Here is a 14,784-nt window from a genome sequence, read left to right on the forward strand (position 1 = left end):
AATCAGCAATATGGCCCTTCGAAAAAAGCCATGAAATCCTTTCAGGTTCGAGGCCGCAGTAGGGGGAGTCAGAGGAATGTGAACTTTGGACTTACAGAAGAACACCTATAGATAGACGGGGGACTGAAATACAGAATGGAGTTTTTCGGCTTTTCCATCCAAACACAAACCCATCACAGACCTCTTCCACCAGCTGAGGAGGTTGTAGGAAGGGGGTGTGTGAGAGGTCAGGTGTGTGTGTGTGTGTGTATGGTGTGTTTAGCAAGCACAGTCCTGGTGGGGGCGTTCGGGCTGCTCGGTGAGCTGGGGCCCCTGTTTGGCCCCTGTGACGGCGGGGTCGGCGTTGTCCAGGCTCTCCGACATCTTCTCACAGATGATGTCCACCAGCCGCTCAAACGTTTGCTTCACGTTGATGTTGTCCTTGGCACTGCACTCAAAGTACTCAAAGCCTGCAGAGGAGAGGAAAGACAGATGTCTGATTAATTAAGAGACGTTCAAATCTAACGAGTGATGTGTACTTGTTGTAATCATCAACACTTGTCATTAATTTGTTCATATTGTTTCCCCAGAACTACTGGAATGTCATTACTCTACTGTACACTAACTGCAGATTTAGCCTTAAACCCGACCTTAGGCAACAGCGACTAGGATCTGGTTTCAATGATAGACTCTTTGACATAGATGAACTACATCGCTACTTTATTTGCTTAAATAAAATACAAAATAGTAGCTAGCAAGATTGAGATCAGAGGTTATTTTTAGAGTGCATTTCACAAATGGCTAGTTTACATCAACTACCGTCACTAAACAACTGCAATGGTTTTGCCTGCAAACGTTGGTTTTGAATCGCCACATTCTGGCATGTCTGCCTCGTGATTTGTTGGTCGAGTTGTCAAACAAGAGCCTAGTCCCCATTGCATACGGTCGGCTTTTAGAGACTACTGCAGGTTAGGAACATAAAACTAATTTTGTAGTGAAAGGAAACTGATAACTTGTTGTTGTTATATTACTGGGTAATTAAGTCCAGTGTTCCAACTCACCCAGTTGGTCAGAGAGCTGCCTGCCCCGGTCTGCTGCCACCACCCTCTCATCCTCCATGTCACACTTGTTTCCCACCAGCAGGACCTGGGCGTTGTCCCATGAGTACGTCTTAATCTGGGTGGACCTGACACACATTAAAAACTGAGTTATATTAAGGATCCTATCATAACTTCCCAGATACTGAACATGTTTAGTTGCGTGCATGGACCCTCATTCAAGCAGGCAAAGCAACTGACGCTTGATTGGTGCTGTCATTTTTCACCCAGTCATCAAATTATTTATTTAACTTTTGTAGAACATAAACACAATACACGGACAAACATACAGTCGTTGTACACACACACACACACACACACACACACACACACACGCACGCTATTTCCCAGTGGTCCCGTACCAGTCCTGCACGGCATTGAAAGAGTCCTCGTTGGTTATGTCATACATGAGCAGGAAACCCATGGCTCCTCTGTAGTAGGCTGTGGTGATGGTCCTGTACCGCTCCTGGCCGGCAGTGTCCTGAGAGAAGCACACGTTATATCACACAATCAGTCATTATATCATACACACACGTATACTCAGGCACAAAAATAGCCCTACAATGTACTACCACATAAAATAATGCACTAAGTTTAACCTCCCATCTTTAAAAATTGTAGCCGCATAGAACAATGTAGTTGTGGATTTAAAAAAAAAGATACTAACTTTAATATTCCGTATGATGTCAGAAGTGTAGTTATAGTATCAATTTTGAGCCAGCACATGCACATGCAGTATATCAGTGTAAGATTCTGTTTTAAACAAGCAGTGAGATGGCATTGCGATAGATACTCCAGTAACATAACACATAGAGAGATGCAATAGCCCTCAAAGCCATTTTCTGATGTGTTTAAGCAGGTTTTATGGGCGCCACCAGGCCATAATGATGCTGCACATAGGAGAGACAGCAACGATAGACACTTTAGAAAATGAATCAAGGTCGATTTAGGAAAACTAGACATTTATCAGCATACATGTTTGTTTTTTGGCTTCAGCGATCTTATAACGTCGAGACATGATCATGTTCACAGGATCATACGAATAGAATAAACCCACAGACAGCATATAATCTTGATTTATTCCATACATGTCAAGCAGGATATAAATCAAGATAATATCTTGGAAGAGGGGATTTGCTCACATTAATAAAATGCGAGGCGCATCTAGCAACTGAGAAAACCGTTCAAATTTCAAGAAAAACATGTAGATCTAGGTGAGCATGTGTCATCAAATCCTCAAATTAAATTTTTCAAGATACAGTAATCATAATCCTTATAATAAGAATATCCTTCTTGTGTATGAAGGTAGCACCCTAGATTTGAGCTGTGTGCGCTGTTCCATAGCGAGGTCTACTCTGCTAAAAGGGGTGGATACAGATGACCCACCATGACGCACGTAGTGTCACAACCAATCTTCTTCAGAACTAAACATATTTCTTACAGGAGCCACAGACAGAGAGAGAGACTGGAGACACAAACCTCCTGCTAGTGTACCAATACTGCTCCTCTCTGCCCCCTCTGCTGTCATGCAGGAAAGTATAGGGGTCTGACTGGCCAAAATCCTAAACAAACACACCCTCTAAAATAAAAGTGTAACTTTCAAGTCTAGCCTACTGTCATGGGATATTTCCCATACAGTTGTCCCCCTCATTATTTTATAGCCAACAAACTTGGAGAACTAGCCTACTTGCCAAGACCTTTGTGCTCATTCATATTTCACAAGGTAAAATAGTATTCACCAACCCTGGTCCTGGAACACTACACGTTACGTATGTTTTTGTTCCAGTCCAACTCTAATACACCCGATCATGCTCTTGTCGAGCAGTTTATTTGTTGGATTAGGTGTGTTAAGTGCTTGGTTGAAACAAAAGCCTGCACACCTTGTACAGTAGCTCTCCAGGACCAGGGTTGGGGATTAGATACCGCAATGGTTGAATCTGTCAATGTCTGTTCTTCATCCAAACTAGCCGACTATATATCCGTTAGATGAGGTAAATGTGTAATTTGGTGGAGCAATCCCTTTAAAGCAAGAACACCCCTAATAACATACATGAGCTAATTTGTGTTCAACAGAAGAAGAATATAATTAGTTAAGGTCAGTGTCTTACCCAGATCTGCAGCTTGATCCTCTTGTCGTTTCTGTAGATGGTCTTCACCTTGAAGTCGATGCCCACCGTGCTGACGAAGGCCGGCGTGAATGAGTCATCTGCGTAGCGAAACAGGAAGGAGGTCTTACCCACACTGCTGTTGCCAATGATCAGGATCTTGAACATGTAGTCAAAGTTCTGGTCTGAGGACTCCTTCTGTCCATAAGTGGCTGTTGCGGAAGCCATCTTTGGAAGGATAGAATGACGACAAGTTGAATTAATGCTTTTGTTGCCCATTTAAAATATATTTTTTAAATTCTGTCAAAAATGGCAGATTTATCCATTTGCTTTGTCAACAATCAGAGGATCGTTTTTCAGAGAAATCCATAAGCACCTCTTTGGTAACGGTCTGAGGAATTGGGCATGTAAGTAGACCTACCAAATGATTTTTACTCACCCATATCCAACATCTACTTTCGCTATGAAAAATAGCTACATCGAAATAAGATAGCATGTTTTGACATCAAACCAATAACTATGGAGACATTTTTCTAAACGCTTCCAACGGCAGTGGTCAATAGAATGAGAATTATAATCTAACACCTCTCTGGGAAAGGGATAGACAACTATCAATTAAAAACGGCAGTGCGTCAAATCATACTGATTGATGCTGACTATTTTCAATGAGCCGTAAAGCCTTTTAGTAAATGATTGACTTGAGATTTCAGTCACACCCTTCAAATGTATTTCATCAACTAAAGAGAAGGATGTTTAAAAAAAAGCCTAAAGCAATATATTTTTGTGAAATGATATGGTACAACATATTGAATTAAAACCAAAATACAGTTGAATTTTGAAATAGGCCATACAATCAAAGCATACGCCTATTACAGTATTAAGGACCCATATCCAGTGTGATTTTGATGGCTTGAATGTCATTGTGTATCCTTGCAACTAGATTTCATTGAGTAATACCATAATAACAACGTGATTTTGACACTGAACATTTGGACTCCTCCCAGATCTCTTTCAGTCATTTGATACTACAGGCATCTTTGATTGATCCTAACGGTGGTGAGGACAAGCCTAGCCTGCTTTCAAATAAATGTATCCACTAAAGTACAGGATCAAAACTGATTGACCTCCATAACATTTCCATAACACTATCTTGAGAGGTGGGAGTCTTGGAAACATCCAATGTGTCCTGTGGCGCTGTAGTCAGCTCCTGCACATTCTAGTGCGCGTATAAGGTTTAAACAGGAATAAACGATACTGTAATAATCTATATATCATGCATAGTAAAGCAATGTAATGAAAATAACATTTTGTGATAAATAAATGTAGATAGTCATTGCTTACATTGCCTGGACATTTCAGACCGTAAAATCGCCTATGTGCACCCTGACCAAGATAAAGGCGGAAACCGCAGGGCTTAGGCTAAGCATCGGCTAACCCATCTATGGCTGGGTGTTTTGAAAATAGATTTTAGCGCATGTAGTATAATTGAATGGACAGGGACATGCAGTTACATCAGGCGGTTTGACTTGACATTTGCTATAGAATGTACGTAGATAATTGTATTTACATGGGTAAACGGTCTTGGTCACAGGGAGATCAATTAGGCTAAGACCATTCCATTGGGTCACCACTGTTCAGCTAGCTATCTAGCTAGTTTGACGCCTATCTAGCTAGCCAGCCAGTTGCTACTGCTTTCCTCAAGCTTGTTAGTGGGATCGAATGGCTCGCGCACCATTCAATGGGGGGGAAAAACATTTCGAAACATGTTTATTTCCCATATAACAGCTGCTCTTGGTCATTCAATATGATTTCTGTTGTAATGGCAGAAAGCCTACGCTACATTATTTTAAACAGCCGCATTGACAGTATAAACATCAGTTCACCCAATAAAAATACACGGCTCCCTGCAATTAGGCTTAGCTAGCATACTAGGCTAGCGAAGCGTTCCAGCCTCGCTATATGTCAAATGAAGGTTACTCTTCCTTATTTCGCAAATCAATTGGTCCTCTCCACTCCTTGATTTACATCTGGAAACATAATCTAACCCTTTCTAGTGCTATCATTTCTTTACATGACTCGCAAAATAATACCGCTTGCGGCTTACCGTGAAAAGCCTGTTTTTATCTGCAGCGCTATTGCAGCAGTACCCAGTATTGCACCTGCAGAACCTTGGGCGTCACTTGATTGCCTGTCACCGAAGGGGCGGGCTCAGAGTAGAGCTAGAGGATGACTGACAGTCTTTTAAATCAATCGAGACTGAGCGTTCTAGGGCCCACCCCCAACCCCTCTCTGATAGGTAATCCATTATTGAGGGGATTAGTTATGGATAAAGGTAAAAATCGATTGTCATCAAATTGTACAATAATTTTCTCATGATTCATAAAAAAACATGTTGCTAACATACTTTGCTAGTATGACTGTATTTAGAATAAGTATGTTTTAGAATCATTGTCTTATTTTTGACCTTTATTTAACTAGGCAAGTCAGTTAAGAACAAATTCTTATTTTCAATGACGGCCTAGGAACAGTGCCTTAACTGTCTTGTTCAGGGGCAGAATGACAGAGTTGTACCTTGTCAGCTCGGGGATTCGATCTTGCAACCTTCCAGTTACTAGTCTGACGCTCTAACCACTCGGCCACGCTGCCACCCCGTCTTATTGAAATACGTTCAGATAACCATATGTCATCTGATTTGTGTTGAAAAAAACATGCATATCATTGCAGCGTTCCATGGTCAACGTTATTCCCAATAAGCATCCATGATGTCAAAAGCATGAAGACTTCTTTATTGGCAAGGTGGACAGGCGTACAGTTACAGTAACAGCGTTGAAACCCATAGTAAACAGTTGTGTTTGGATTGTCGAGACTGCAGACTGAATAGTTCTGGTCTGGAGAAAAACATAGGAACAATGTGCCTGAAACGAGGAGGAATCTCCTACTCTACTGATGCTATCTAGAAAACGTACAGTTATGAAGATAACTACTGTTCCCTGAAGGAGGGAACAAGGTATAACATATTATAGGGGATCAACCAATCCTGTTCACCTGAAGCAAACTGAAATCAAACCCAACGGGCCAATTAATGCAGAGCCCGCCCTCAGAAGCCCCGCCTCCCTGGCTATAATATGAGGGCTCGCATACATTTCCTAAATTCAGTACTGCTCTTCAGCGAGCCCAAACCCCCTGATGGCGTGGGGTCAAAATATGTTATACCTCGTTCCCTCCTTTAGGGAACAGTAGTTATATTCATAACTGTACATTCCCTTTCAGTCGGTCACTCGGTATAACACACTATGGGTACTTTCAATCATGCTCCAAGCCGGCTCAGAGGGTACCAAACGACAGCCCAAGCACACACACAGGTTCCACCGGCTCCAAAATGGGTTTACAGAAGTCACCTTTTTCTCTGATACTTACCCAAGAATTATGAACTGTCAGAACCCCATATAGGGACCTAGAACCTGCTGCAACTTGGCAATGCACACTGACACGCTGCCACTGCAGCACAAGTCCATAGACTCCACAGTTCCAAGAACAATACTTACCTTGTGAGCCTGACATGTCAGAACTTGTACAAGGAACCGCAAGTCCAAAACAACAGAACACCTGTCGTGACTTGGTAAAGCGCACACACACAATGAACCAAGGCAGCCCGCACGTTGCCACGGCAGCCCAAGGCTCAAACCCACAGGGAAACTGTGGTAACCCGGACAAAACGCTGCCTAACATTGGCCCAAGTCCATAGACACTTGCGCTTAGCTGCGGGAAACATGTTTGGGGGTGCTGCTATTCTGTCACCGACGGGGGAGGGGGCTGCATAATTCTAATTTTTTGGCCGACCCTACAGATTGCTATATCAGTCAGCTAATACAGGATTAGTAAAGGCCCAGTGTATCTTTGTGAAGATTAAAAAAAAATACATCTTATTATTCTGATTTTTCAGGGGGTGCTGCAGCAACCTTAGCACCACTACTTCCTGCAGCTATGCCCTCGCGGTTCAAAAAAGTCTCACACAGAGACCCAAGGAGTCTGGAATGCCAGAACTCATACAAGGAACCGCAAGTCCAAAACAACAGGGCACCTGCTGTGACACTTTGGAGTCGCAGGGGTGTACTAATAGCATGTGGATATCCCCAACATGCTTGGCTGACGCCAAGGCCATTAGCAGGGCGGTCTTGTAGGAAAGGACCTTCAGGTCTACAGACTCCAGTTGTTCCAACGGAGGCTCACTCAATGTGGAACCGCACCACCAGTGGATAGGACCCCTGGGTAGAGCCGTCAATCCCTACATGACACGCTGAGATGGCTGGCATATACACTTAAATATGGAAAAAGAAAGGCTCTGCTCAAAAAGCTCTTGCAAGAACATCATAAACTCCTTTAACCTGACACCAAACCTCAAACACGTGCCACTTATATACAACCCTCTCGTAGAGGGTGTACACGCCCAACTGTATAGTCATAATCACATTTGAGGATAAACCCCTTGTCATCAAATTCAACCTTTCAGGGGCCAAACCTGCAGAGCCATATCTACGACCTTGGGTGTCAATAGACAATAGATCCTGACGACACGGAACCCCTCCACGGGTCCCTACATAAACTTAAATATGGAAAAAGAAAGGCCCTGCTCAAAAAGCTCTTGCAAGAACATCAGAAACTCCTTTAACAGGGTCCCTGCCTAACATGCAGAGGATCTCCGGGAATCAGGGTTGTCTGGGCCAACGGGGAGCCACCAGAATCAACAACAGACCTTCCTGACGGACCCTCTCCACAGTGGCCTGAATCAGGTCCACCGGAGGAACGCATAGAGCAGGGTCCGAGGTCACTGATATGCCAAGCATCCGCTCACAACAAAGTGCCCAGATCTCTCATTGAGAAGAAGTCGACAATGCGCGTTTTCTCGCAAATGTGTAAAGCTTTACGTCGGCCCTGCCAAACCGGTCCCATATCTGGGCAATCACTGAGGGGTGCAGTCTCCACTCCTTAGAGATAGGACCACCCCTGAAAAGTAGATCTGCACCCACGTGGAGAGATTCGGGAAGATACTTTGCCCTGAGCGACAGGAAATTTGCACTGCTCCATACGAGGAGATAACGTGCCAGGTTTAGGCAAAAGAGAGACCTCGTCCCCCCTGCCTGTTGATGTACGCCACCATCGCCCTGTTGTCAGACCTTACCAACACACGCTGGCCCTAAAACATCGGAAGGAAACACCTCATTGATAGCAACGACGGGGAAACCCTAAGCAACCAATGGCAGTGGCGAGATGCGTTCAGACACTAGCAGTCACCGAGCGCTGAAATAGAAGCATCAACAGACGTCCCAGAGGCACCACAGCCACCATAGAGGCCATTAGACCCAATAACCACAGGCACAAGCGAAAAGGCACCGAGGGCCCCAGCCAGAAACTGAATGCGCTGAGCCGGAGTCAACAACTTCTCTTGTGATTCATTATGAACACCATATGGGAAACAAGCGTGGCAGTGTGGAGCACCACATTATCTCCTAGGATAATTAAGGTTAATTTATTTAAAAAATAATGTATACTTGTTTTTCATTTCCACCACTTTTGACAACCGTGTGTCTGAATGTGAGGAAGGAACTGTGTTTATGCCCACACCGGGTTCGGGGACTTCGGCAACCAGTATTGACCGAACCCCTTATTGACCGAACCACTTGGGAGCACTGTTGCCACAGTAAATGCTTGGGAAGGAGCGCCCATAGAGCACGCCCCCTCTCCCGGCCTCCAGCTAGGGTTGAGAGGTCTGCTTCTTCCCCAGCGTTACAGCAGAATCTGCTTGCACCCTGTGTTCCTTCAAACCAGCACGCCGTCTGTGCCAAGACGTCCGCCGCTGCCCAGAAGAACCAAGGCGACAACCCGCCTTTGGCCTGCACCCTTTCCTTCACACCTCGGAACTGCAGAGCCGCCACCGCAAAGGTGATTTTCCAAATTTTAGTTGGAAAAGGACCCATAGAGCTACGTCCTGCTTTTGTTTCTCCTCAAAACTGGCCTGTAAGGACTCCATAGCCGAGCAAAACAACCTTTTTGACTAAACTGTCTCATCCAAATACATCCGCCTGTCCCTCTCAGGAATCCGGGACAACATCAACCAGAGGTGGCACTGAGCCACCACCATCGCCCCCATACTTTCCCCCACAGCCAGGATAGTACAGTGGGACAGACATAACTTTGTCCAGCTGATCCGCCGAGGATCAGCACTGTTTATTCGGAAGCACCATGCTAGGATTTGCCCCCTTGTTAGTCTCTGAAGTTAAGTAACTCGCCAGCTTTCTATCCATTGGTGGTGTGCAAACGAGCCCTGTCTCCTCCATACCCTCTATTAATGAACTCGAGATAACCTGGTAGCACCAGCCTGGCTGAATGAGGGGAATCGCAGGTTGTCTTTAGCTCATCACTCATCACTGCTGCAGGGACGGGAGCTAACCTGGAGGAACTCCTCTGCAGGGGAGAAGGAAAATCCACCCCTAGGTGATCTGCCGCCCTACGACACAGCTCCAACAAAGGCGCATTAACCACTAATGGTTCACTCTCCCCCACCAAATCCAAAGCCGGGGCTTCAGGCCTCCCCGGACTGATGTCAACTGATTGACACTGAAAACCCTCCAGAGCCAACCAGGGATAGTATATCATCCCTGGAATCCAGACTCTGAAAACTGCCAGAGACACCAGAATGAGCCTCACTCGGCTGGGATTACACCCCTATCAACTCAGACCCCCGCTGCGGCCCTACGCCGGCCTCAAACAACCCCATTCCCAAACCCTCATTTTCACTGAAAGAACCTTCGCCAGCAGCCTCAATCATCCTCAAAAAGTAAGCCCTACGCCCAATAGAGGTTGAACCCAGCCGGAGACAATGGTCACGCCAACTGGCCCGAGCCAAGGAGTCCTGAGTGTGTTTCCACCCCAAGCAAGCAGGATAGCACTCTTTTCTTAATATTTTATTGTGAAACCACATGCTCTAGGTCATGGTCGGAGGTTCAAACTCGACTGGTTAGCCTTTTTGAACTTCCTCCTACCACTGGCCATCTTACTCAAGCAACAGAGCACTAGCTACACAAGCAGAGCAGAAAGTAGTGGGTGTTAAGCAAACACAAATCCTACCTAAGCAAGGAAGTATTAGCTACACAAGCAGAGCAGAAAGTAGTTAACTTTTAGCAAACGCAAAAATGTAGGAAATGTATGCGAGCCCCGGTATTATAGTCAGGAAGGCGGAGCATCCGAGGGCAGGCTCGGCATCCATTGGCCCGTTGCGAGTGATTTCAATTTGCTTCAGGTGAATAGGATTGGTCGTTGACCCTACATAGTATGTTATACCGAGTGACCGACTGAAAGGAAACCGGAAAGTTGGATTCTTTTTGCTTTCTTTTATGGCAGACATAAGGAAACTAAAACATTTGGTTGGGTGCCAGAGGAGGCTGGTGGCAAGATCTATGGGAGGACGTCTCATTGTAATGGCTGGAATGGAATAAATGAAACGGTATTAAACACATCAAACATATGGAAACCACATGTTTTACTCCGTTCCATTAATTCCATTCCAGCCATTACAATGAGCCCGTCCTTCTATAGCTCCTCCCAACGGCCTCCATGGTTGAGCACTGTAGTTGAAATCTGTCCCATTTTTTTCTCCCAAAGCTCGGAAGGTAGCTACAAATAAATACTTAGCCTCCAACAAAGTCTATAGTTCTTCATTTTCAGACAGATATAGAAATAATAAATAAACTGTACACAAAGCATTGTGAGGAAAATATACAAAACAATCAATGGTAGACAGAGAGCATAACTGAATCCTCGTGAAAATACTGTCATAACAATGGCTGGTGAAGACATTTTTCATGAAAGCTGAGAAAGACAGAAAGGCTTGCTTGAGTTCTGAACTGTTTGTGCTCCTTAACTACTGTGTGCATAGCACTGGTGTCTCCCCACCATATCGAGTAGACAATCTATGAGGAAAGAAAATTTACGCAAATATAAGGCTCCAGAAAGTCACATTTCTGGATCTTTCATAAAAACACAACATCAATTTACTCCACGGTGTAGGTTCAAAAGTTTCTGTTTCGTTCACAGATGAGCTTATTTTAGATACTTGAATACTTTCCTTATGAATCTTGCAGCCAATGTCATGCATCTTTATCAAAACCTATTATAGATACAAAAAAGTTTTAATTCCATAGCACAAGTCCCCCAATTTAGCTTCAGTGGTCCAGCCTGTGCTATGCATCAATTGTAATAATCAAGCCACATAATACCAGAATACGGAATACTAATGTGGATTAGTCAACAGAGTTACATCACACTCGACTGTACTTTAAGCACAGTCCTGTAAAAATTACTATACAAAGTGCTTTGGTTTCTTTACAAATTCAATTAATCTAAATGTTCAACCATTCAAACATTAAGAAAGGTGCAGTTATCAGTGGATTATTGTTCTAAAACAGAAAACCTATGGGGCAGAAAGGGTACACAGGGAGGGCGACATGATCAACATTAGTCATTGATGGAAATTAGCCAGGGGCAAAATGGAAATTACAGTACGAGTTGTGTCATGCTTGCTTGGCACTTGTACTGTCATTGGTCATGTCCCTGTGAAGAGCAGAATATTGACCAATGACAAAAGGAAAAGGGTGTGAAAATTTCAGCACAGAAAACTGGCCTATGGCCAACGGTCTTTTTTTTTTTTTTTTTTTTTTACAGTTACAATTGCCTTGAGCGGCACATCTTTCATACATTTCTGAAATAGTTTGGCAAATATTACACCATGCGCTTCACAAACTGTGATAACATATGTAAACGCTACCAATGTATCTTTTTTTTACTAGTTCAACTGGTTGACAGTGTGACCAGATGATGGTACCTGAAGTAAGTAGGAAACTTGAGACCTTTACTGTAACAACAATAATAGACTTGAAAGGACATTGTACAGTTTGACTCATTTGGTAGAGCATGGCACTTGCAACGCCAGGGTTGTGGGTTCGATTCCCACGGGGACCAGTATGAAAATGTATGCACTCAAGTCATAAGTTGCTCTGGATAAGAGCATCTGTTAAATGACTAAAATGTAAATGTAAAAAATGTCCCACAGCCCTACTGTACTGTCAAACAGTTAACTTAACTTTGTCCAGGTTCCCTCAAAGCAACTAGTTATCCTAATGTGCTAGGGTATGTAAGTGCTGGCTACCATGTTGCCAGTGGCAAACAAAAATTCTCAGTCACCTGCCTCCAATGTGTTTATGGATTGGCTCAAGCCCTTCCAAGCAGGATGGGGATTGGCTGTGAGTAAAATTGTAAAGTGCTAAAAGTGGAGGCAAACTGATGCCATAAAAAGGTTAAGGATACACACAATTACAGTATAAAGCAGTATGTATACACTTTGAGGGACTTCAAATAGAAAAAAACGAAATCAAATAAAATCATACAGACAAGTGGTGAATCTTAACTGAAGTGCTTGTTTTGGATACCCCTGCCTACAACAGCAACACAGCTAAAACCAATCCACTTAACATACCTATAGTCAATTTGCTGTAGGTATGGGCATTTTGAATGCCTTGAATTGCAGTACACGTTCAGACTTTAATTCCGATATTCAACACTGGGAGGTGCCAGGTGCACACCGCATAGCTTTGGGTTACTTATATGCCCCTATAACGACTGGCTCAAGGTTGGTTTTGTTGGTTTACACATAACAGTTCAGGTTAGGACTGTGGGAGGAAGAACTGACCCTAAACCAGTTGTTAAGAGTGTGGCTGATGAGAGAGACCCCTAGCTGTTACAACAAGGTACCCAAAAAGTATTGTGCTACATTGAAACAATCTCCTCCTCAAATCTGACGTTCTGCTCTGTACTTTGTCCTTTGTAGTACATATTTGGTAAGTCTGCAGTTTACCGGTTTAAACCACTTTCTGCACTAGTTTAAAAGGACTTAAATTAAAGACAAAATGACCAACAGTTGAAAAGGCAGGCAAATGTTGCCATTGGCCAAGTCCATGTTTATTAATCTGTTTGGCATAATGTCTCAAAAGCCTTTGTGGTGTTTGTTGTTACTAAGTTCGTCGCTTCGTCAATTGTTTCTAGCGGTCATAAGTAGTCAAAAGGAAGACGTGTTCCACAAAATTCCTTGCTCTTTTGTCGTAGACCTTGGCTTGACTGGCAAAACAGGAAGGTTGGTTTTCTCAGTGTTTCTGAGAAACATAAACTGAATATGGCGACAGGTCCAACTTAGAGACGTATCGGTAAAACACAAAAGACCAGCTCAAAAACACAGTTTCCTGTTCTCTGCAACCAAAGAAGGAACAGTGGGGCTCTCCTTTCTCCAGTACGAGGTGACTGCTGTGTAAGTGCAGACTTCCTGAACGCACCCCCTCTACGTTCTTTACCCCAGCTTTGTCCTGCCATTCAATCCAAGGAAGCCAGAGATGGGGGTTGAAGGGGTCAGGGGGGAGGCGCAGAAATTAAAATAAAAAAAATAAGAAAAAAAGAAAATTGCACTGATGTTATGTACCTAGCCTGAAGCGCCTCACACCGGCGTTACCTTCTTGGTCATGTTCTCTGTCTTCGGTGGCCTCCCTTTCTGGGTCAGAGTCTGTGGACAAAGTCCTTCCACCAAGATTGAGGACAGAGGTAGCCATTTTGGAGAGTACTTGCGTGTGTGGGTGAGCAGTGGCAGACACGGAATGGAGTCTGCTGTCCGGGTCAGTCCTAGAAGGCTCCATCCCAGTGCTACTGTACCCCTCCTCCTCTGCCGGAGGGCTCTCTGAGTCGGACTCGCCCTCCTCCTCCTCTAGGGTCAGCTCAAACTGGAACTTATCTCCTGTGGAGGATCCACCTCCACCCCCTCCGGCTCCCATGGCTCCCCCAGGCAGGCCCATCTTGTCCTGGGCCTCGGGTGTGGGCGAGGGGCTGTGGGGGATCATACTCTGGTACCACTCGCGATTGTCCTCCAGCGTGTCTAGGATGTCCTGGGCATCAGGGTGGACCAGGTCTGCCCACGTCTCCCACAGAGGGTGGACGATGTAATCTATGAAGCCCACCTGGAGAGGAAAATGATTATAGTCATTGACATATTAGTAAAAGAGGCAGACTTTTTAGCCCAGACTGTGTGTGTGTAGAGCAGGTGAAGAATCTGTCGGTGTGGCCTGTCTCAGGGGGAGTGGGATATGCAAAAAACACATTTCCAATTCACACGTGTTCAATGCACACTTGTACATGTGTGAAATAGGACAAATGTAAGAATATACCTAACTATTATAATTGTAATTGTGTGTGTGTCTCTCTTCTGCATGTGAACATAGTGTGTGCATACTGTACTGTATGTGTCTCAGTGCCTGTGTGTATAATAACTGTACCTGGTTCTTCTCGATGGAGGCGTTGTGTTTGTCACACATGGGGCTGATCTCCATGCCCTTGTCCCTCTCCCTGTCCCCCTGGGTGAAGAACTCCACCATGATGCGGTCAGTCCACTGGCGGTAGACCTCCAGGGGCTTGGTGGGGTTACTGAGGTCAGCACAGTGAACCATATTCTGGAGGACCTGGAGAAACCAAAAACACTTCTTATTGAGTATCAAGGAAATTAAATGACCATA

The 14,784-nt window shown here is 44.4% G+C and overlaps 2 protein-coding genes across 2 annotated transcripts in view; both read right to left on the bottom strand.

Annotated features, from left to right (window-relative positions):
• Nucleotides 1–258: 258 nt before the first annotated feature.
• Nucleotides 259–3,349, bottom strand: LOC120019886 (ras-related protein Rab-3A-like). Its single transcript, XM_038963298.1, has 4 exons — nucleotides 3,185–3,349; nucleotides 1,439–1,557; nucleotides 1,041–1,165; nucleotides 259–449 (listed from the first exon to the last, which is right to left on the bottom strand). The coding sequence occupies exons 1-4, from the start codon at nucleotides 3,347–3,349 to the stop codon at nucleotides 259–261; spliced, it is 600 nt and encodes a 199-aa protein (XP_038819226.1).
• LOC120020480 (cAMP-specific 3',5'-cyclic phosphodiesterase 4D-like) overlaps nucleotides 3,251–14,784 on the bottom strand; it is a 105,549-nt gene continuing 94,015 nt past the window's right edge. Inside the window, exons 14-16 of the mRNA XM_038964180.1 lie at nucleotides 14,548–14,730; nucleotides 13,704–14,232; nucleotides 3,251–3,409 (exon numbers count right to left, since the gene is read on the bottom strand). Of these exons, the coding sequence (XP_038820108.1) occupies nucleotides 3,354–3,409; nucleotides 13,704–14,232; nucleotides 14,548–14,730 (768 nt within the window). The 3' untranslated portion in view covers nucleotides 3,251–3,353. The remainder of the gene's footprint in view (nucleotides 3,410–13,703; nucleotides 14,233–14,547; nucleotides 14,731–14,784) is intronic.

Source organism: Salvelinus namaycush, chromosome 25 (genome assembly GCF_016432855.1).
Source record: "Salvelinus namaycush isolate Seneca chromosome 25, SaNama_1.0, whole genome shotgun sequence".
NCBI lineage: Eukaryota > Metazoa > Chordata > Actinopteri > Salmoniformes > Salmonidae > Salvelinus > Salvelinus namaycush.